Here is a 24,308-nt window from a genome sequence, read left to right on the forward strand (position 1 = left end):
CAGCCCCCTCTCCCCCCCCCCCCCCCCCCACACACACACACACACACACTGCCGTGATCCTTGCCAGAGCTGTGGAGTGTCAACATCCTTCAGCCGACTGGTCTGGTCAGGGAAAGCACAGCATCCCAGGAGTAACACGCCGGCCCCACAAGCCTCCATCTGATTATGTTGTTGGCAAGCAAACTGATTATAAAAACATTACGGCCCTTCCCTGCTATCTGCCAGCAATCCAAGTCTTCCTCATAAAGTATGTGGAGCCTCTGCACACTTCACATACAGACAATGAACTCACAGATGGCTGGATGCCTGACACTTAGCCTATACACCAAAGAGAGAGAGAGAGAGAGAGAGAGAGAGAGAGAGAGAGAGAGAGAGAGAGAGAGAAAGAGACGAGCGGTGTGACTGCCAGCTCCTGTGATACTACTGACACATCCGATCGTGAGTCATGGAAGTGAGACAGGGAGGTGAGACAGGGAGGTGAGACAGGGTCCCAAATCAGGAGACAATTAGACCCCACACTAAGAGAGCCCATACCCTCCTCACTCATATAAATACCCTCTGATATATCACTGAGCTATACCCTCCACTCATATAAATACCCTCTGATATATCACTGAGCCTATACCCTCCTCACTCATATCACTGATATATACATAAATGAACTGGTGGAGAGAAAGGTAGAGGGATAGACAATAAAGGGACATATTGAAATATACATATTGTACATAGAGTGAGAGCGAGAGAGAGACAGAGAGAGAGAGAGAGAGAGAGAGAGAGACAGTGAAAGCGAGAGACAGAGAGAGAGAGAGAGAGAGAGAGAGAGAGAGAGAGAGAGAGAGAGAGAGAGACATCTGGCAGTAAAAGAGTCAGAGCCAGCCAGGCAGGGGCCGAAAACAGAAGCGTGAGTCAGTGAGCGTGTGCCATCGATCAGAAGCTCTTCCTGCAACACATCCCAGCCACAACAACCCTTCTCTGCCTCCTCTCCCCCGACGCCATCCACACGTCTCGTTTTCACAAGTCTGGTGAAGCGCGACTTCTCAGAAAAAAACCCCCCCAAAAACCCAAAGAAGGATATTCAGTCTACCCACTTAGGCAGTTAAAATAGATGAGTGCATTACTCACGGCACCTCCCCATAAAGAGTGGGCCAGAGCAGACACAAGGGGAACGGAGCAGCGCCGTGGAGGAGACGGACAGGCCCTTTGTGTGTTCTGGAATAGGATCCAAAAGAGGAAGAACATCTTGGGCTTTTGCAGAACAGCTGTGGGTAGTAGAAAAATTGCTATGAATGCCAGAGGGGCTTAGTCACTCAATACAAGGAGAGAAGTGGTCGGACCGTCTCTGTGTTATTCCTCATTTTGCACAAGGTTTGGCTATATGTTAAAGTCACTTCTAAACCTATTACATGCAATGGGTGTGATTTCAACTGACAGCCTTTTCTTTCATGTGTAGTCATGTTTTTTTTAGTCTCAGTTCCAGTCTTCTGTGACTATAGTGATAGGGTGAAACTGCTTAACTCATGGTGGTGGGAGAGAACCGAATGTATGCACACACACACACTCCAACACAGACACAGATAAACATCCATACATAAATACTGATTTTGGGTCATATTTTTCAAAATAGAAATGGGTCAAAAATGCATATACATGCTGGGTAAGGCTGTACCTCTGCCCAACACCGTCAGCCAAGCACACGTGAGCCCTGCACGCGTGGCACCCCTCTGGTTGCTACGGCGGCACTGTTGCCATGACAGTCCACTGATGAACTTTGGCACAGAGAACTGGAGCACTGGAGCACTCGCCGCCCATCATCCATAAATGCCTCGGAGTCTCTCCACAGACACGGACTTCCTGCAGAGTGGGCTTGGGTTTTTTGGGTTGTTGTTGTCTTGCCCAAATCTGCCATGCAAACACGGTCAGTGGAGAAGACTCCGCTTCGCCCCTAACCGCCTCGTTATGCTGACCGCCTCGTCATGCCGACCGTCACACTTAGCGGAGCTAAGAGCTTAGGGCTGAGAAACACGTCCTCGCTCAAGCCAGTGCAGAGCAAACATGATCTATGGCTTTACATTTACATTTACATTTAGTCATTTAGCAGACGCTTTTGTCCAAAGCGACGTACAAGGGAGAGAATAGTCAAGCTACGAGCAATAGAACCTGGTGTAACAATAAACACTACTTTACATAAGAAATATAAGTCGAAGTGCCACACTGCTATGGCTAGGCTCAAAGGTGTAGGCACAGGCACACATCACCTAACATCACACCCAGACTTGCTAACGCTAAGGCTAACGCTAAGACTAACGCTAAGGCTAAGGCTAACACAGCACACAGCACACAGCACACAGCACACACACAAGCCCATAACTGCACACTCAACCCATCTGCGAGGTTTGGATAAAGTGTGAATAGTTGCTGAGGGCTTTTTGCTTAGAACATGTGAAGTTACGGGGATAGTGAAAGTCCAAAGAAAAAATCTAGGGCAGGTCGTAACACAATACGACACACCGCTGTCATACGCATAACCCCCCTGTTCACTGCGTCGCAGCTAAATCTATTCTGAAGTATTGTGTGGTGGTGGGGATGGGTGGCTGGCGCGTGGTGAAGGCTGCCCTAAGCCGAGGAGGTTTGTGGTTGCTGGGTAACTGAGGTGGCAGGAGGAGGGGTGCAGGGGGGAGCGTACCTGAGTACCTCAGCCCAGACGCCTCATGCATCATCCTGCCTGACCCACCACTCGACCGGCCCCCTGTGAGACTAATTACAGCAGGGAGAGGGGGAGAGAGAGAGAGGGGGGGGGGGAGAGAGAGAGAGAGAGAAAGAGAGGGGGAGAGAGAGGGGGAGAGAGAGGGAGAGAGAGGGAGAGAGAAGGAGAGGGGGAGAGAGAGGGGGAGGGAGAGAGAAAGAAAGGAGGAGAGAGAAAGAGGGAAAGAGAGAGAGAGGGGGAAAAGAGCGGCAAGAACAGGAGCTCTCATATCTGCTGAAGATGGATTACCTGGACTGTGAACTCAGCACCAGGTCTATCAACTCTCTCTCTCTTTCACTCTCTCACACACACATTCACTCATCCTCTCTCTTTCACTCTCTCACACACACATTCACTCATCCTCTCTCTTTCACTCTCTCACACACACATTCACTCATCCTCTCTCTTTCACTCTCTCACACACACATTCACTCATCCTCTCTCTTTCACTCTCTCACACACACATTCACTCATCCTCTCTCTTTCACTCTCTCACACACACATTCACTCATTCTCTCTCTTTCTCTCTCTCTGATGGAGGATAGGGGTATGTGTCTGTGGGGGGGAAGGAGGGGGTGAGGGTATTATGTATGCGTGTGGGGGGGAGGGAGGGGGAGGGTATTATGTATCTGCTTGCAGTGGCTCCAGCTACATTATCCATGAAAGGTTAACAGGAATAGTATTGGAAGAAATAGGGGGAAGGGTTTAAATTGACTGCGAGTGGACGTCTGCAGCAAGCAAAGCCCATATCACACACATCTGCATGGCGTTTCTTCTCCATGTGGTCTCACACAGCCCTCTCACTTATCAAGCAAAGCCCATATCACACACATCTGCATGGCGTCCCTTCTCCATGTCGTCTCACACAGCCCTCTCACTTACTACATACTCAAATGAAAGGGCATTCTTCAGCCTACTCTTCTGCAGTTGTGTCTCAGTGAGTTGAACACGATAAGGAGACTACTGAAGGCCTGTCGGCATAGCTCGACCTGCTCATAACACAAGCATAGGGCCATCTGAATGATCTATTTAAATGGCGAGCGTTTTCATAACATCGCATTAAATAAGGGTGGTGCCTTCCGCAAGCAAGTATTAGACGATAACAGACACGTCTTACAAGCAAGTATTAGACGACAACAGACACGTCTTCCAAGCAAGTATTAGACGATAACAGACACGTCTTCCAAAGGATATGCTTCCCAAATGTGACTACTAAAAATAGCAGGTCAGTAAATATACCCATAAAATACCAGGTCAGTAAATATACCCAGAAAATCAAGAATGCACCCAATTCACAGCCAGGAGAAACATATTCAAAATCTCAGCCTCCCCAAGTCCCACTCGCGGGACTCCTTGTTAAAGTGGGACGGGACTGAATTGACAGGTAATCACAGGTCAGTGTCTGTGCTCCGCAGCGGTTACCAAACATTTTTAAATTACTCCAGAGATACAGTGTTTGGCAGACAGCTACGGTTGCCAAACCTTTTGAAATGACTCCAGAGCTAAGGTGTTTGGCAGACAGCTGCGGTCAGCCCGTCCAAAAAGCCCCGGGTCAGCACAACCCCCCCAGCCAATCAGCACGGAGGATTCTGGCCCACTTTCCAGACCATGATGACGGCAGACAGCAGGGAAGAAGAAACCGCCGTGTCTGTCTCATTGCACTGCCTGTTTCTTTTAGATGAAATTAATGCCAACTGCAAATAAAACGATGACAAATTAATAGCTATCCTCCCCCTTTGCCTTTCCCTATAAATAAATAGGATTCGGAGAGGCTGGTCAGCGAGGTTTCAGCGACATGTTTTTGTTGTTTTGCTTTGTTTTGTTTGTTTGTTTTGCCAACTGTTTCGTGCCTTGCAGTGGATTAAGCCTGACGCCGAGCAAAGCTCTGGTGCATCTGTCCCTGGCGTGAAACGCGATCGGCACGTTCGCCTCGCTGCAGAGGCTCGTCTTACAGAGGCTCAGTCTCACAGATGCTTCGTCTCACAGAGGCCCCCTCCGTCTCACAGAGGCTCAGTCTCACAGAGGCCCCCTCCGATGATCGGTGCCATCTGTGCAGCAGCGCATCGTGTTATGTGCCCCCCCCCCCCCCCATCCCCTCACCTTTCTTGCATGCTTGGGGGGGGGGGGGGGTTGTTTGTGGTGGCAGTGAAGAAGGTGCTTGGTGGTCTGCACATAGTCAGTATTTTGTGTGTACTATACGAGAAGATAGTTAAACACACACCGCTAAGCTCAAATGCGAGTGTTCTGTTTGTCTTCAGAGAGGGAGAGGGATGACTATCTGCTGAAGACTAGCTGCGAGCAAAAAAGCCATTTCAATCTACACAGCCTTTCTTCTGTAACAGCATGACAGCCTGCCATGAGTTACAACCACAATGTGTGCATTATGAACGTTCTGTTATTTGAAATGAAATAGTAACACAGCTACAAGCAGCTGAGGGAAGAGAGGCCGTTTTCTCATTTCTGTTTGGAGCTAAATTAGAGTCCCTGTCAATGAACCACTTTTCAGTAGTTAGTAACAATTCATCACCCGCACTGAAACGTCCCAGAGCATCCATCCAGAGCATCCATCCAGACAGCATCATAGGCCGTGTCCTCTCGAGCAGAGCTGCCGAGGTGAATCACACCCATACCACCCAAACACACACACACACACACACACACACACAGGCCGAGCCTGCGCCCGTACCACCCAAACACACACACACACACACACACACACACACACACACACACACACACACACAGGCCGAGCCTGCGCCCGTACCAGCCAAACACACACACACAGGTCGAGCCTGCGCCCGTACCACCCAAACACACACACACACACAGGCCGAGCCTGCGCCCGTACCAGCCAAACACACACACACACATAGGCCGAGCCTGGGCCCGTACCAGCCAAACACACACACACACACACACACACAGGCCGAGCCTGCACCCGTACCACCCAAACACACACACACACACACACACTCCTGGGGGTGCTGATAATTAGAGGTGTGAATGCTCCACTTTGAAAATGTGTTGCTCTAGTTTAAAAGAAGCCCCGCCTCCTGTACTGTTTTCTGACACTGATTGGACGTAATGGGTCTGTCCAGCGCAGTCAGCAATACTGAGATAAAAAATGATTGGACTAGAATAGAATATGGGCCAAGACTGTTTTGTTCCCCTCTTCTTCTCTACCTGGCCTACCTTTATTGTGGCTATGGGACGTGGATAGATCTGACCTTATATGCACAGCCAATCTATATCTGCATTTGCAATTCTAGTGGGACAGAAAATGACTAGGGAAATAGGATTTAAAAATGTATCGTTCAACGATGACCTAATAAAATGACTTATCCTAAAAACTCAACAAACCAATTCTGATTTCTTAAAAAAATAATAGCAGCTAGCAGCCTGTGTAGAAACACACACACAAATATATTTGCTGGATGTGAACTTATCTTTGCTCACTCGATTGCCACATACAAACACATTCACCGTGTTTCAGCAGCAAGGCCTTTGAGGCTTTTAGAATAAGTCTGATACATCCGAGACAACAGGAGCTCCACGACTTCACTGAAAGGCGCTACGGCAGAAGAGCTGAGACTGAACCGAACTCTGCTCAGACCGCTGAGTGCAACCGAGAAAAACCAGCGCGCATGAAACAGTCAGCCTCAGCGTCTCTACTCAAGAGGGTCTGCAGGGACCAGGGGTAAGAGATTATTAGGGAGGGGGGGGGGGATGGGGAAAAGGGGGAAGGGGAGGGTAAAGTAAACCGTATCCATCTAGGCAGGGGGACCGGGGTTGTTTTTCTGGAGACATTTGAGTCCATGGCGCCGTAAGTGTGTGCTATTAAATTCTGCAGTAGGTTCTGGACGGACGAGTGATGGACCAGCAGCACACTTCCAGAACGTTCCCTGGGCGAGCATCACAGCAGTGGTCATCATCAGCAACATATGCTCCTTTTTTTTTTATTATGAAGGCTCGCAGGGAATCGGTGAGACAGTCACATCCATCACCCCAGCATGTTAACATAATACCCCATTTCAGGGGGTCCGGAGCTGGCAGTTCAAAAATGCCTCATAAGCCAATGAGCACCAACGATTTTCAATGGACCCTCGCAGGTGTCCTGGAGATGCTGTAGCACTTTTCCCGCTGACGCAGGGTTTACCGTCGTCGGGACAGAAGCTCTGGAGCTCCTCGTAGGCTTGGGGGAGGTGGCCCGTAATTACTAGTGATTTTTTAGGAGCGGAGAACACAGCACGGAACAAATGGAACGCTATAAATCAGTACGGCCCCCGAACCGAATCAGCTGGGCTCATGAATAATGCTCCGCCGACCGGGCCCTGTGAGGTTCTGTCCTGTGGGCTCTGCCAGCAAGATAAATTGCACTGATCTGCTCTAAAATAAAAGCCATAGTATATACTCGCCGAGCCATGCTGATGGGGCCGAGCATGTGCTAAAGCAGCAGGGCTGGTTGGGTACTTTGTGCGCTTAAACTTTCTTATTAATGTCAGAAATTGATGGTGGGATTGAGAAGGGTGTAAAGGTTGATGGAATGTATTGCAGAGAGCACCTTTACACAGACCAGAGTTTGTGTGTTATTTTCTCTGTGTATGTCTGTGTTCAGGCTCAAACATGCTTGGTTGAAACCACGGGCCCGTGACCTCTGACCTTTTCTACACAGCCTTTAAAAACACTCTATACTCCGTCTGTCGTCCTCTGCACACTACCCAGGAACACAGTTAAGTGTGGCGGCTCAGCTCTGCTCAGCCTTCCCCGAGCGGCAGTGCTCCAGCATCCTGGAACAACCTCCGCTTCATGCCGTTTCTGTGCATTTGTGTGTGTGTGTGTGTGTATGTGTGTGTGTGTGTGTGGGGGTGATGATTCCTAAAGGCAAAACCCTGGGGGGGGGGGGGGGGGGGCAAAACGCTCTAAAGTAGGGCAGAGAGAGGCAGCTGAGCTGTGGCTGGGTGAGAGGGAGATGGGGGGGGTCTGATGTACGCTCTGCAGTGGAGTGGTGGAGTAAGGCAGAGGAGCTGTGGCATGGCCCCAGAGATCATCTCGCCACAAGGCCTAAAAGCACAGCGTGAAAGATTGATGTGCTCCAAGATTTATGGGCCTCAATGTGTGCGTGTGTGTGCGTGTGTGTGTGTGTGTGTGTGTGTGTTTGGTATGTATATGCCTGTGCATAATTGTGTACTGATGCGTGAGAGCATATGTATGCATATGCACTATATGTAGGTGTGTGTGTGTGTGTGCTTGTGTGTGTGTGTGTGTGTGTGTGCATGTGTGTGTGTGCGTATCTCTGCTGTATATAAATATGTTTAGGTGTGTTTACAGGGGTATGTAAAACGTCCAAACTCTAGTCTCTCTTAGTGACGGCAGCGTCTCATCTAAAGCTGACACGAAGCAGCAGTGGGTTTGTGTTAGCCGCTGAATGGACAGACTGAAGACCCTTCACAGCAGGGCCTCAGTATCTCCTCACTGGTGTCCACTCACAGAGCTGATTCAGGGCCTCAGTATCCCATCACTGGTGCACACTCACAGAGCTCATTCAGGGCCTCAGTATCTCCCCTCACTGGTGCACACTCACAGAGCTCATTCAGGGCCTCAGTATCTCCTTGTTGGTGCTCACTTACAGAGCTGATTCATGGCTAGACCAACTCTGCTGCTACTGACGCAGGGGAACCACACAGATACAGTAGTAAAGTTCACATCCACCAGGGGATTTCCTTCAAAGAGCAAACACAGTGTTCAGTGTACATATGTTCTCAGGAGGAACTTAACCACTGGCATGTGCGGTGCTGGGGACGTGTTTAACCAACTTTGCCCCAGCAGTTCAAACAAGGCAAGGAGGCAGCGGCTTCCTGTGTTTTGGTACCAGCCACCTTTGGCATAGTGTAAACATCCATCTCAACATCCACTCTTTGACTTCACATCTGGCAGCCAACCTGAACTCGGTCGACAATAAGCAGAGCATGCGTGACTCTTCCTGATGGCTACCCAGCATGCACTAGGCTTGTCACTGCCACATATCCACAACATCAGACCTGCCAAACCATCTCTTCCTTAAACTCTCAGAGACCCTTCTTACCTACCTGCCCCCGATTGATCCCAGGCACGGCAGCTGCTGCCCTGGCGACAGCGAATCTGGCAAATGGATGTTTATGTATGGGGCCCCGAGCCGTGACATGAGAATGATGCACACATGGCGATCGTCAGGAATTACTAAAGCCCGGGGAGTGACGGCACCCCGCGCCATGTGCCCGCCTGCTCACGAGCCCGTCGACACGCAACGTGACGAGGCCCGGCTGACCACTGACGCACACAGCAGCCACGGCCCCTCACCCCCTCAGCCCTCCCAGGGGCCAGACGGGCACAGGGGATTACAGGGGCCCTGGGGGGATGGACGACATCATGAAAAGAGTAATAAAATAAAGTGGAAAAAAGAGCAGACTCCCTGCTGTGAAGACAGATGTGAGGAATAGAAAGACTGAGAGAGAGAGAGAGTGGGAGAGAGAGAGAGAGAGAGAGGAGGAAAGAGGTGAAAAGAAGTGTCACCTTTCTGCAACACCTTCTGAACAATAGGTGCCACCATAACGAAGTAGGACAAGAGCATGTCTCTCGCGCTCAAAGGAAAAAAATAAAGGTGACAAAAATAATGCCAATTACGGCTCTCTCAGAATAGCATGGGGACCGTGCACATGGGGGAGGAAAACAAACAGTCTTTGTGGAGAAACGGTTAAACAGTTAACCAAGCTTAAATGGCACCCGTTTTCAGATTGTCAGAGGAAGTTAGCGCATCTACTTTAGTAGGTCACATTTGGCCACTACTTTCACATTAGCATTAGCAGTGCTAACATCCCTAGCATGCTCCCTTTGGCTGGTGCTGCTCTGATGTTGGCGTAGCACACATTCTAGAGAGGACTCCTCTACACGTAGGCCAATGTTTGGGTTTGAGAATTCATTTGATGGATGGCTGATCTGAGATTAAGACAGGATGTGTCTGTTTACTACAGGCCTCTGGGTTTGGTCCAAGTCTAGAGCTTTAGTTGGGTGAGTATTTTAGAATTACAGGACGTTACATTCAACTCTTAACTGATAAGAACATCTAGTGACAGATAAGAGAAAATAGGAGTAGGAAGGTTTCACGTTTTTGCACAAATGCCTTATTGGGGTTACGTACAGAAACTAAAACAACAGACCCATTCATCACAGAAACACTAAGGTAGGCTGCTTCAAAACGTAACATTTTCTCTGTTGATCTGAAATCAATACAGGATAACAGAGCAGTGACCTGAAAGTGCATGCATCATTTATGAGATATCACAGAGGAAATGTCTGGAAAGTGGAGTTCACAAGACTTTGCATACCACCATGACCATGAACTACATTTAAGGAGAGAATCCAAGGAAGGAGACCCAGAGGGAGAACCAGCGTGATAGCAACAGGAGCCAAGCCATAACAGAGCTGCTCTCTCATAAACTTGTTTGAGGCTGAGTGGATGGGTTAGCATCCATCATTGCACAGCCTAAACAGACTCCTACAAAAAAAAAGATTGCGTTATCAGTTAATCCAAAGCAAGCAATTCAAAGTTGCAGTTGCAGTGAAAAACAACCTCTCTGGAAAGAGAAAGGGAAGGGAGGGCGAGCAAAGAGAGATGTAGAGAGAAAGTAGGCCCTTATCTAGAAGAAAAGAAATCATTGAGGTGTTAATGTCATCCAAAGCCACCGGCCAGATTCTTCCTACACTTTAAATCTCATTCGGGGTAAGGCCTGTACAAACAGAAACGACAGGTTTGGTAAAGAGAACCGCTTCCACCAAGTGTCTGTCAAACCTCAAGACTGGTGGCCATGGGTGGGAATCACAGAGGAGCAGAGAGCAGAGAGTGAGAAACAGTCGGAGAGACACAGAGGCTAGGAGAGACACCGCGAGATTCTGAGACCGAGAGTGAAGGAGAGAGAGAGAGAGAGAGAGAGAGAGAGAGAGAGAGAGAGAGTAAGAAGACAGAGATAGGAAGAGAGGTAGTGAGAGATAGCGCCAAGGCCCCCTACCTGTCTGGCTGAGCTGCGACGTGCTGCGGCTCTTGCGCGACATGCCCACCATGGCCGACATCTTGGCTCCGATGCTTGAGCGGCGCTTCTTGTCGTCTAGGCCCACCAGGCTGACGGCCGTGTCCGACTGGCTGCCGTCCGTCTTCTCCATGTTGCACATGTTGCCGCCAATGCTGGTGCTCTTGGTCATGTTCATCCCGCCCGATGTGCCCGTCTGCCTGTTTTTCATTTCGGACGATAAGTCACTGTCAGTGGCATTGATGGAAGGATGCAGAAGGACGGGGGGTGGGAGGGAGGGAAGGCACGGTAAAGGAAAAGAAAGGATAGAACACAGGAGAAAAGAAGGGAGTTGATGGGTTTGGGAGAGGAGAGGAGGGAGAGGAGGAGCAGGAGGAGGGCATGAATGAGGAGAGAGAGGGAGAGACAGAGAGAAGGACAGGGTTGAGTTCCAGGAGCACGGAGGGGAGTCGTGGGGGAACTCTGGACTGGCGGGAGAGGTTAAAGGTTAAAGATTGGCTTTCACATCCAGGCACTGGCACCACCACCACATTCCCAGACATCTGCCATCAAGTCTCCAGACTCGATTTTTTAATTACTCCTTGTCTTTTTCCCCAATACTTATGTTTGAAATAAAGATCAATAAAATAAAATGACGTTGCTTGCCCTCGTCAGGTACTTATCTCTTCCGTGCGTAAGCAATGCGCTAAAGCTCCCTCTTGTCAACGCACTCTCAAGTTTCCTCATCATATTGAAAGTATTTCTCTTGTTACTGAACTTAACTAAGTGTTGCCAAGGAAAGTAAAGACTAAACTAAAACACAGAAGAACAGACACTAAGTGAAAGGCATGGCCACATCTCCAGCACATTCATGTTCAGTCACGATTCTACACTTCAGACCACATCTCCAGCTCCTGGCTGCAGTTTCCGTTCTTTTCAGAGAAGATTAGCACTGCCCCAAATTCTGCAAGCATGTCTTCATTTCTGCCTGATGGAAATCAGGACCCGTGGGCAAAATGTAAGTCGCCAGGTGCCTCTGACTACACACACACAGTTCACTTCCTGCATAAAATGACCAAATAGAACCCCGATGAACATAAATAGGTCATCCTATGAGATTATCCATCGTTGAGTAACTCTTCTTTAAAACGTGGTTAACTGATATACACATCTAGCGAGCGCATAATTAGCTTCGACTCTAATTACTTTAGCGACCCTTACAAACGTCTCTTCCGTTTCTCAGCCCCTCGGATTTTTTCTCCTTTTGATACGTCGGTGTGAGATGAGATGCCTTTAATGAATATAAAGGAGATCTTAGCTTCTCACATCAAAACGTTACCAGACGAGAAGCTACTCATGCAAATGCTAATCAATCTCAGCGTCCCTTATCCTATTAAAATGCTAAGTCAAGGAAGAGGGCACAATGAGGACGCTTTTCTTCCCTCTATTCTGGTCAACGAAAGGTAAAGATGAGGTTGAGATGCTGCCTGCGCACCATGTGACAGTACACCAGTAGCTCATACTCGACTCAAACATGATTCACCGCTGTGAAGCTCGCTCTGTGTTACACGTTATGTTATGAAAGTGTGGCATCGTAGCAGCATGACAGAATGCAAGCGATGAAAAGAAGAGGAGAGGAGAGAGACACCGTGAGTGGAGGTCTGGGAGAGGAGGAATGAAAATGAAAGTAAGATGGATGCAAAAGAGATGGGTAAGAAAGGAAGAGTCATAAGGCGAGACAGAAAGACTACAGAAAGTGAAAAAGGACAGGTGTGACAGAGAAAAAGAGAGAGAGAGAGAGAGAGAGAGAGAGAGAGAGAGAAAGAGATAGAGAGAGAGAATAAGAGAGAATAAGAGAGAGATACTTTGAAAGATAGACAGATGTGAAAAAGATGACAAGAGAAAGTAGGAAACCTGAGATGATAGATCTGGAAAATGATCTGAGAAACAAAAGATTCCCTGAGAAGACAGACGGTGAAAGGAGAAAGAGAGAGACAGACAGTGAAAGGAGAAAGAGAGAGTGTGTGACATCCTCAGACATTGATAGAGAGACAGATAAAGGTGAGACACAGACAGTGAAAAGGAGAAAAAGAGAGTGAGACATCCTCAGACATTGATAGAGAGACAGATAAAGGTGAGACACAGACAGTGAAAAGGAGAAAGAGAGAGTGAGACATCCTCAGACATTGATAGAGAGGCAGATAAAGGTGAGACACAGACAGTGAAAAGGAGAAAGAGAGAGTGAGACATCCTCAGACATTGATAGAGAGGCAGATAAAGGTGAGACACAGACAGTGAAAAGGAGAAAGAGAGAGTGAGACATCCTCAGACATTGATAGAGAGACAGATAAAGGTGAGACACAGACAGTGAAAAGGAGAAAGAGAGAGTGAGACATCCTCAGACATTGATAGAGAGGCAGATAAAGGCGGAGAGAAAGCAAGCCCTGATGAGAGAAAGCGAGCCTTGATGAGCGAGCCGTGTGTGAGCCCTTGAGCCGAGTCTGATGGGCACAAGCCCAGCCTAATGAGCTCTAAGAAATGGCCCTCATTAAAGCATCGAGCGCCTCGTCAGGGCAACAGGTGAGCCTCTGGCACGGCCACCCGCTGCCTCCCCACCGTTGCCACGGAGACCGCCAGAGGAGGATCAAGCCAGAGAATACTGTGTCTTAATCTCCATAATTAAGGGGTCACAAGGTTTCTCCAAGAGAGAGAGATGGCAGGGAGCGACATCCTCACACCGGTCCAATCATTCATCACACACACCTGACTGCACTGCACTACACTACACTACACTAGAACACAAACTGGGCACATCATTCATGGAGAAAACAGAACAGCAAGATACGTACGCCATTTTGCACAAAGCTGGTTTACATATATATATATTTCTTATATATTCTATATTTAGAACACAACCATCTTTAATATTACACTTTTGGGGTATTTAAGACTTTGCTGCTATGATTAGTGCTGATGAAACAGGCAAGAGGACAACAACTTGCCTGGCTAAAAGTAAAAGTAAATGTGAAACTGCAGCACAGACGTGGCACAGATACAGCAGTGAGTGTGGCCATGTTTGTTGCAGTGAGTGTGGCCATGTTTGTTGCAGTGAGCATGGCCATGTTTGTTGCAGTGAGCGTGGCCATGTTTGTTGCAGTGAGCGTGGCCATGTTTGTTGCAGTGAGCGTGGCCATGTTTGTTGCAGTGAGCGTGGCCATGTTTGTTGCAGTGTGCGTGGCCATGTTTGTTGCAGTGAGCGTGGCCATGTTTGTTGCAGTGAGCGTGGCCATGTTTGTTGCTCCCCATCTAGTCTCGACTCAGATGCCCACAGAAACCTTGACCTCGAACTGAACTGCCTTTCTTGAGTCCATTATCATCCTGACAAACATGAGCTTCTGCCAGAGGTAACTGTTAAACATCAGAGAGACTGGGAGAAATGAGAAAGAGAGAGAGAGAGAGAGAGGAATTGAGGAAGAGAGAGAGGGTGGAGGGGAGGTGTAGAACCACACACAATGCAGAATAGCCCACAGCAGCTCTGCAGCCCACTGGAAGTGAAGCATAGCCAGAAGTGGAATACAGTCGTAGGACAGGTGAGGACAGAAAGAGAGAGAGAGATAGAGAGAGAGAGCGAAATAGAGATTGGAAAGAGAGAGAGCGCTGGCTTCCGTGAGTTCATTAAATTAAATAATTTAATTAAATAAATGTGACTTCAAATCAATCATTGATGACTTAGTGCCCCTTACTGTCGTGGCGTTGTTACACAAGACATCATTTCACAATCCTCGAGTAGTGTGTGTGTGTGTGTGTGTGTGTGTGTGTGTGTGTGTGTGTGTGTGTGTGTGTGTGCTTGTGCTTGTGTATCTCTCTGTGTGTGTTTGCCACTGGACAGACACAACAGAACCTCAGGCCACAGATGTTCTGACGGCCTCTTCCGCTTTATCTGCGCAGCAGTTGGCAACATACTGTAACGGCATCAGCCAAGCCAGCCTGCTGGAGGGGTCCAGGGGAACATCAACAACAAGAAGTCCCAACCGCTTCAGTGGTGGAGTGGCAGTAACAATCCACAGGTCCTCCCCTGAGTGCACAGGATCCAGGATCAGAATCTGAGTGCTTCTTGCACGTCAGCGTAGGCTGTTTACAGAGGGGGCTTATGCCCTTTGATCAGTTAATGCGTCGCCGCACCTTTGAAAGCAACTTGAAAGGCGTCTTCCAAGCCAAATACCTTTTCCTTTAATAAAAAGTGACCTTTACAAAGTGACAATCATTGGGGTGATTCAAGAGCCTGTTGCCCGTTTGTTACTCTAGTCTGCCAGGTTTGGGAGAACGTGAATAAATGCTATTACAATATATGCAACTGTATAAATGCTACGTATTAAAATATATACTATTGCATTTAAACCACTTTACTACGAGGTTTAAAAGGACAGTTCTCTAAGCACTGCTTTCTACATTCATCTGAGGGGGACGGTTTGAATTGCAACTAAAGAAGTGAATTCTGCAGTAAAATGTAAAACAGTGCAAATTCTTGCTGAACCAGCTGAAAGAAATCAAAGGCCTTGCCAAAGGACAGAATTGGCATGTCACCTGCAGGACTCGCTTTGGGAAATTGCATTTGAAATATTACTACACTGCCAGGATGGTGTATGTCTGTATATGCATCAAATATGCCTCTTCTTATTCCACCCCCTCTCTCGGTCTCTCTTATTTCTGTCTCTCTCTCTCTCCTTCTCTCTCTCTCCCTCCTTCTCGCTGTCCTCCTCCAGGTCTTGGCACACCGGTCGGTCCCCAAAGCAAATGTTCTTGGAACAGAGTTGCTCTCCAGGGACATCTCTATTCAGTGTCTCGCTGAACTGCATGTTCCTCTCCATGCAGATTGATCTAAGTGCCTTCTCTCATCTAGGCCAAGATGTTCCCCTCAGTGACAACAAAGCTTCTGTTCCATTTCTGTATGCGTGCGCACAGACAGGAAATAGCCAATGCCACTGTGGCATCGCTGGACTTTGTGCTTCGATCTTTTGGGGGCCCTGACTGCAACAGCATACCTGTACTGGACACGTGGACTACACACGCACACACACAGCCATGCACACATTTTAAAATGCAGACCTTCATTCTGAAAGACTAGTCAACTGATATCAAAGTGAGGTTGGAGTGATTATTTCTCTCCATGGTGATGGAAAAAGGGTGATTGGGGGGGCTCTGCTGTCCTTGGTTAAACAAACTGCGTTTTTCCCAGACTTCTGCCAGCTTTCGACGACTGCATCTCTCAGATACGTTTATGTGTGTGCAGGGGTGAATTTAATCTGCGACAGCACTTTTTCTACTGTATGATTCATAGATAGTTCGTCTTTGTGCTAGACTCGAGCAAAATCCTTCCTCCAAGAAAAAACTTTCAATGAGGTAGTCATAACAGCTACACCACAATTTATTTCCATCCCGGACTGAATATTATCAGAAACTGCTAGTCAATTTTTTTGTTTTCCTGACAATCTTGTACAAGGGAACTATAACCTTGGGCTTAATTTCATTGTCCAACACTAGATGGTTTCCTTAACAGAAAAAAGGATTCTAGAAAACGTAATAAAAAATATCACTGTGTCATGATAAACATTTTTCATGGGTTTTTTGAGAAAGTGTAGATTTCAGTGAGATTCAGTGACATTTTAGTACCACGTGCATATGTGAAGAAGAGCTTGTTTCTTGCCTTTCCTTCCTGGAATACTAAACCAGCGAGAGAGAGAGAGAGACAGCTTGAACATACTGAAAGAGAGCATCTGACTTCCTGTACACAGGACCCTGTTTCCTGCCAGCTTGTGATCTGTGAAATCTGTAAACTGAAATAATGTAGCTCACTGAAGCCCTAGAATAAAATAACATTTTACCATTATCACATCAGAGCAACTCCCACATTGGCTCAACGGTCATCTAACTCCATTCATATTAAAACATGGAGTCCCTCAGGCTTAAAACAAGAGGTAGAAGTTATACTAAATAACTCGCTATCCTATAATAACCAATTCTACTACTACTACTACTACTACTACTTTGATAGCTATGTTGAGTAGACAATGTATGCCAGTGAAAGCAGTATACTTAGAGATGAAGTACTAGAACATGCAACCTCTTGTCTTAAAATGATTTGTTACCTAGGGAACAGTGGCAAACACTTGAGCTATTACTGCAATCAAACTGTTAGGGGCAACAGCAGTCCACTATGTTTACATACTCACACTCTTAAGAGAGGTGCGATAAATGCTGTTAAACAGATGGGCTCCCCATACCAATTTCACAGCGTCAGTAACATACCAGAAACGCTAATGGCCATTACACAGCGTTGAGGTCAATGATGCTGCTGAGAACTATGTTAGCTACGCTAATGGGCATTACATAGCGTTGAGGTCATCGATGCTGCTGAGAACTATGTTAGCTTGCATGCTGATTGCTTCATTTATGGCTTCAAGGGCCCACGGTGAGGCTTCGCTCCGAGGCAAAGCAATGCAAGATTAAAGTCAGCATTACCGGGCTATAAGCTAACGAGAGCTGAGGCAATGCAAGGAAATCGCATAAACCAGGGAGAGACAGCGAACTCTGCTAGTGAACACAGGAACAGGTGTGTGCGTGTGTGTGTGTGTGTGTGTGTGTGCATTCTCTAGACGTATTTACTTCTCGCATCTTATTCATGCTCCTACCCCCCCCTTTCTCTTCCTCCTTATCGCTCATTCTCAGAAACTGTGGTTAACAACAAATCGGGTTGGAGTGAATAACAGTCAAAGACTTCAGCCTTCAGAGGAAGCTGTTGTTATTCACACACAATAATCACCTAACTCATAAAAGCTTCACGTAGCCTTTGAAACCACTCCTCAGCATTTGCAAAGAGGTGCCACAAAGATAGGCAATGTCAAATTAGATCACATATGCTCTATTTTCAAAGTAACTTTCACCATTGAAGAAAAACCTCTAAGTCTGAAACAACATTACGGTGGGAACACACTACACAGTCCATAGCCCGTACAGTTACTTAATGACTGTTCCAATATTTTGTGGAACATTTGCACCCTCATATTTGGATTCCATCCAGGCATTATATAACGCTTCTCATGAGGAAAAGAGATGTCCTCTCACATATGTTTCTTCCATATCATCCACCCTGGCTACACACACTGAGTAATCAACAGGACCGCACGTCCGTCCATCGCTACAATGTTGCTGACGCTACAATGTTGCTGACACTACAATGTTGCTAAGGCTACAATGACACTGAATTGGCTCATGGAAACGTCCATCCATTCTACTAGTGTAACGGCTTAATCACTAATAATCATTCACGAAAGAGTGGATTATCATTCCTCACTGAAGAACATAAAAAGTCGTACATTTAAAATGACTATACTCCATACTGAAATAACAATTCTATGCACGAATGGAGATACTAATGGCGATTTAGATATTAGAAGTAAAATAGCATACGCAAAAAAAACAAAAGAGTAGTGTACTGTGTCTCCAGTCTAGACTAGTCTTCTGCACTTCAAAGCCCTTTAGGGTCCGAAAGTTACAATGTCGTTTATTCGGGTTTTCATTAACCTAACAGGCAAGGGTGATGACAGTGGCTAATCCATCTGATGACATTGCTTCCTACGCAGTTCTGGGTCTGTGAGAGCAGTAAGCACAGAGACTGGACGAGAAGATGGCAGATTCTGGCATGGGTTTGCCTCAGCCTGTGTGGCCAGCTCTGGGGATGGGGAAGGTGTAGTAGGTACAGAGGCCTCAATGGGACATACAGAACCATCACAATTGGACCTGGAGGAAGGCATGGAAAAACTCAAGACAAACACACAAAGCACAGGCAGGGCCATCTAAGGCCATCTCTTTTTTTTTTTTTGTTTACTTCTAATACGTTTATAAGACTGTGTCAATGTAACCACCTTTGTCAGGAGTCTGATGAGAATCTCTGTTATTCAGGTAGCCACTATGTTATCATTCATGTAGCCACTATGTTATCATTCAGGTAGCTACTATGTTATCATTCAGCTAGCCACTGTGTTATGCTGTGCTGTAAGGTCTCATTGTGTGGTGACGATCAAGACATAATGTTGTGATTGGCATTCAATTCAAAGGGACTGAATCGAACAGCAGTGTATGGTTGAGACACTGAACTCTGACATACAGAGAACACTGAACTGAGACTGACGAGACACCTGTGTGACTCTGAACATACAGTACACACAGCAAGCAGACACTGACACAGATATGAGCATAAAATCCCATTCTCATAAAATAGCTCTAATTTGGTGCTTCTTCAGGTGCCTCTACATCTAGACTCTTAAGTTTCTTCCATCGTTTTATAACTGATGGGTTACTGTATGGTAACACCGCATTGTCTAGCACAAATTGTGTTCCTACTGAATATGTTTCAGTGTCTAAGGACTCAGTTTAAAGGATTTTTCGATTATTAAAAAACAGCATACAGCTCTCATCACACGATGACCGTTGCACTGTATCGCTGCTGTGTGTAGACTGAGTGAGCCTCGATGGCGAGGTGTATCATTTTATTCTGCACTGTCTTGCAAGCCTAGTGGGATCTACTTCGGGGGAGCCTTGCTCCAGGGGTCTGGCTGCAGTTCCTCTGGTAGCTATGCTGGCCCACAAGCCGTAGATCACCACGGTGGACTTTACCTGAGGTCGGTCTCTGAGAACCTCCTCGTGACCGTCTCGTCTTCGTCCTCCTCCACCTCCTCCTTCGACTCCTGCGGTCTGTCTACACTAACGCTCCTCCGCCCCTTCCCAGCCCTACCCCCTCCTCTTCCTCCTCCTCCTCCTCCTCCACCTGCCACTCGTCCTCCCTCTCTGCCACCTGCCCGCCCCACTTCTGCCTCCTGCTCCTCTTGAAGCACCTCCTCCCCCACACTGTCCTCCCCGTCCCTGGAGTGGCTCCGCCCAGGCAAGCCTTTGGCGTTGCTGTGGACGACCCCGCCGCCGCGAGCGGAATGGCGTGTATGGAGGAGCGAGCGCGTGCAAAAAAGAACAGAAAAGACAAGAGCAAAAAAAACCAAGGCAAATAAAACAAAGGAATGGGGGACACAAAACAGTTTTCAAAACAGAGCAAAGACAAAACAGAGAGATGCACCAAAGATTGCGTGAGGATATGAAGCACATTCAATAAAGATAATTAAAAACAAAAACAATGCAAAATAGCAGAAGCACACAGATGCACATGGAGACAGAAGACAATTGTACTGTGACGAACGGAACAACAGATCCTTTGCGTCTTTCAATAACACAGCTCCTTTGCCAGAGATGGGGCCAGTGTTGCATAGGGGAGCGAAGTTCAACGTTTGGCTCCAATCTAAACTACGCAGAGCCAAATATTGAACTCACTGAAACAGGCAAAAAGAAATGATGCCACTGTAAAGGCACATTTCCTTGGCGGTAACACTAAACCTGTTGCAGGATTTCCCGCTACGGGAAATACCTGGACAAGCCCAATGCTTATGACCCCAAACGCACACTTCATGATCTAATGACCTATGCTGGTGGACCCATTCCTGGCAAAAAAACAAACCAACACATCAAGATGTAAATGTGTTTTTGGTAAGCTTTGACCCTGTGGCGGCGCGTGGCGCGTGGTGGCGCGGCTCACCCGATCTTGCGGCTGCCTCGCGGCCGTTCCGACTGGACAGACATGTAGCTCGTGCTGCTGAAGCGAGAGGCACTGCTGCCCCGCGACACAGCGGACACGTCGCTTACATCGCTGTCCGACGACTTGGCCGAGAGGTTGTCCGTCCCCCGCGTGGGGTCCCGCCGCTGCAGACGGAGAGAAAGAAAAAGAGGAAAGAGGAAAGAGAGAGAGAGAGAGAGAGAGTTAGTAAACAAGAGTAAGGAAAAGTAAGTTAGGTAGTAAGGTTTTGATGGGATGGAGTTGAGGTGGACAGAAACTATCAGTATAACTTTCCTGCTTTAGTAATGTTCTACAGCTTTAAAGAAAGTCTGACAGTGAAGTGCTAATTTACATGCTGCTAGGCTTTGGGGACATTAAGGCCAACCGTCTCTACACAGCATTTCCATTTATCAAAGCATTGACATATTTATGTCATTCACTATATAGAGCAGTTCAAAGTTATGTAATAGACAAAAGCCTCAAATGGTTTGCTTATCCTAAAAGGCGCCTTGTGCCTACCCAGAAGTGTTTGGTGGACACTTTAGTTTAATGTTTTGTCATGCTAATGCCAAAAAATAAAACAGTGGTTTGTTGTGACAAGGACTCTTATTTTGTCAGCATAAAACCGTCTTGTGTAATCAAAGCTTTGTTAAAGCTTGCAGAACTCTTGCAAATAACTGTAAACAAGCCGACCTTCACAACCCCCATCTCTGACACTGAGAAAGCTCGATGGATACACGAATCTTTCTACTTGCTTTTTATAGACGCAACAAAGAGCAACAGACAGCCTTCGATTCCCCCCTCAGAATAATGACTCACATTCCGCATACTTAAAAGGAGACAGAGAGGTGGACGGCCTGGGCTTACATGGCCTGGCTAGGAATGTTGCGAGCGCTTAGTACCGAAGAGCTAGCTTTAGCGGCAGAGCACCTTTTAGTCACAGTATGGTAAACACAACGTGTAGAGTAAGAACATACTGAACTAACAGTCGTTATATGTCTGGAATGTCTGAGATCACCTGACCTCCTTTCTAACGCGTACTTCATAGACTAGTCTGCTGCAGCAAGAATCCCCCAGTTATTCATGTATACTATTAATAGTAATATGGTTACTATTTGTACTAGTTTTGCCATTCTTATTTGAATTGTTTATCGATGTTGTTTTGGCTCACATCACATCTGCTGTGAGAGAGAACTGAGAGTGAGATTTTAGTATCTCATTTGGTGAAATGTTTTGCCTCAGAAAACAAACAAACTTCAACTTCATCTCAAGATTCTTTTGGAATGACTTTGATGTTAGGCATCCTCTCATTCACTACATGGTGGTTCTATGAAGTGTTTGAAACGTGAGACGGAGGGAGAGAAACCTAAAAAGAAGTATAGACCTGATTTGGAAAACAAGGTATTGACTAATATAGCATGTAACACCGTTTTTTATATTCGCTTCACAACTTTTATATTACAGCCAATCTAGAGTACCATGTGGCTTTGAGAAACGACTAGGCGACCCGTGCTGCAGGGAACATTCTTCAGTGGTGAGGGGGGTTAGGAGAGGCTGGGGGAGAGGCTGGGGGAGAGGCTGGGTGAGGAGGTGCTGGGCTTGCCTTGTGGTAGTCCTGCTCCAGCCGCGAGTCGGAGCCGGTGCCCTGCTTGTACTTGTTCATCTTCAGCTTCATCTGTCTCGTGCGCTCCTCCACGTCCATCGCACCTGCGGAAGGAGAGCCACAGGCCGGTCAGAGAGGCAGGGAGGGAGGGAGGGAGGGCGGCTGTGGGTCTGGGGGGGGGGTGGTATGGGGGGAGGGGCAAAAAGCATGTGCCGTCAGCATCTATGTAAAGACAACGTGGGAGTGTGTCTGCAACAACAGCGCTTAATCTCTCACAGACTGGGGACAACTGGGAGCCTTTGGCTGGGAGACTGGCCTGACTCTTGCTGACGGTGTAGTAAGAAAGACATATGTGTTCCTCATAGCGACCTCGCTTATCCTGAGGAGAGTGTGATTACCAGTCTGTATTGTTCAGGGACATTGTTCAATTCATCAGGTTGACTCCGCCTCAGGAAGGTTTCCAATCCCGACACATACATCAGTCTGATTCTTTGTTGTTGATTCAACCATGTCAGCACACCACATCAGTTATTCTCATGCTGGACTAAACTAAAGCACTCAATCTCAACATACAAAGAGGTCCACACAAAAATTTGCCGTGAAAAATCACTACACCAAACATCCCGCGCGCCAGGCAGAGAGAACAGAACAGAATACTGAACGCCTGCCATGAAGGATGACACAATGAAGCACCCTTCCTGAGAACTCTACAATCGCACACAAAACTGCCTGTTCAACAGTTCCATAAATCCCACGTTTATGACAGAACAGTGGCTATCCCTCATCCGTGTGCCACACTACGTCGACCCTGATTATAAATCCTGCCGGCCTGCCGAGCGTCTGTGGCACACACCCCTCAGAAACATACATGCATCTGGGCCAAATACATTCTGGGCCAGACGCTAGTCAAGACTCCTGCTGACTAATGCCCATGCTACACTAGCTCAGCTTTATTTGTTGCTGCTGCTGCTGAATTGCTAATCTGGCAAAGGTTGGAGACATAGTTCACAGCGCTCGGCTGCTTTTATAGGGCTGGGATTAGTCTACCTGTCCCGGTGAAGAATTGTGGCTTTTTCTTTCTTTAATTTCAATGGCTGTATAAAGCCCTCTAACATGTTTGCATGTTTTTAGGGGCCTGGTGAGATCTCAAAAAACATGGTGTTTGCCGCTGGGTTGACTTAGTGGAAGGGTCACGAGATAGGGAAATAAACAGAGTTAATAGTTATTCTGTATACAGTGAACTGATAGAATGGGGGAAGAAACATCACAACGACTAAATAGTGTCTGTCAATGCACACGGACAAAACAGTTGGGTATAGAATACACTACACATGGCAGACATTATAGTGTGTGTTCCTAATGAGTTTGGGGCCTGATGAACAGAACTCTTCAGTCCTTATACAAATATGACAGCATGCTCTCAGAACTTCGAAACAATCAATCAATCAATCAATCAATCAGTACATCTGTGAATCGAAAGGGGTGCTCAGAGGTTGTGGAAAAACTGGTCAGTGAAAACAGAATGTATTCTTTTCTTATTAAACCGCTACAACGGCACACTTGTTGGTGATGCATTACTACTGGTGCACGTGGCAAAGTGAATTCCTGGTGGCATTCCACTCATGCCACAGCACAGGCATGTAGCAAGTGTGTAGAGTTTCTCACAAGCAGGAAAAGACTCAGCGCTGTGCTGTGGGCCTACCTGCATCTCCATTCTCTGGACTCTCTTTGTCTCTGTCTACTTTGGGTTGGGTGGGGGAGGGGGGATGGGGTTGTTGGTGATAGGGAAGCAACACAAAGATACATGAGAGAGAGGGGGGGGGAGAGAGAGAAAGAGAGAGAGAGAGAGAGAGAGGGGGAGGGGGGAGGGAGAGAGAGAGAGAGAGAGGGGGGAGAGAGTGAGAGAGAGAGGGGGGGAGAGAGTGAGTGAGAGAGAGAGAGAGAGAGGGAGAGAAGGAGGGAGGAGAGAACAACAACAGAACAAATGAATGGGCATCCAAACACAAATGTGCTGTCATGAGAGTATTGCTGTTGAGATGGGAGCTGGCACAAAGACAAATGTCTGCCTGGGTCCCTCTAAGCCTTGTAACAGAGCTGTCATTGCTATTAGCATGCGTTAACCACATATGGGCTCATACCACAAGCAGTCACTGATAGCACATTTCATTATCTCCAACCAACTAAGTAGTGCAATTGTTTTTTGGACATGTTCTGAATTACAAACCAGTAAAAAACACACATAATGTGTTTATTTATATTGATCATGTG

At 47.2% G+C, this 24,308-nt stretch overlaps 1 protein-coding gene across 16 annotated transcripts in view; it reads right to left on the minus strand.

Moving 5' to 3' along the window:
• rims2a (regulating synaptic membrane exocytosis 2a) overlaps positions 1 to 24,308 on the minus strand; it is a 165,701-nt gene that overhangs the window by 11,644 nt on the left and 129,749 nt on the right. For 15 of the 16 annotated variants that reach the window (XM_031576503.2, XM_031576501.2, XM_031576497.2 and 12 more), the window contains 3 exons: positions 22,041 to 22,144; positions 20,420 to 20,583; positions 10,786 to 11,030 (listed from right to left, as the gene is read on the minus strand). In XM_031576503.2, the coding sequence (XP_031432363.1) occupies positions 10,786 to 11,030; positions 20,420 to 20,583; positions 22,041 to 22,144 (513 nt within the window). The remainder of the gene's footprint in view (positions 1 to 10,785; positions 11,031 to 20,419; positions 20,584 to 22,040; positions 22,145 to 24,308) is intronic. The other variant, XM_031576499.2, reaches the window with a different exon arrangement.

The sequence above is a fragment of the Clupea harengus genome, chromosome 11 (assembly GCF_900700415.2).
Source record: "Clupea harengus chromosome 11, Ch_v2.0.2, whole genome shotgun sequence".
In the NCBI taxonomy this organism is placed as follows: domain Eukaryota; kingdom Metazoa; phylum Chordata; class Actinopteri; order Clupeiformes; family Clupeidae; genus Clupea; species Clupea harengus.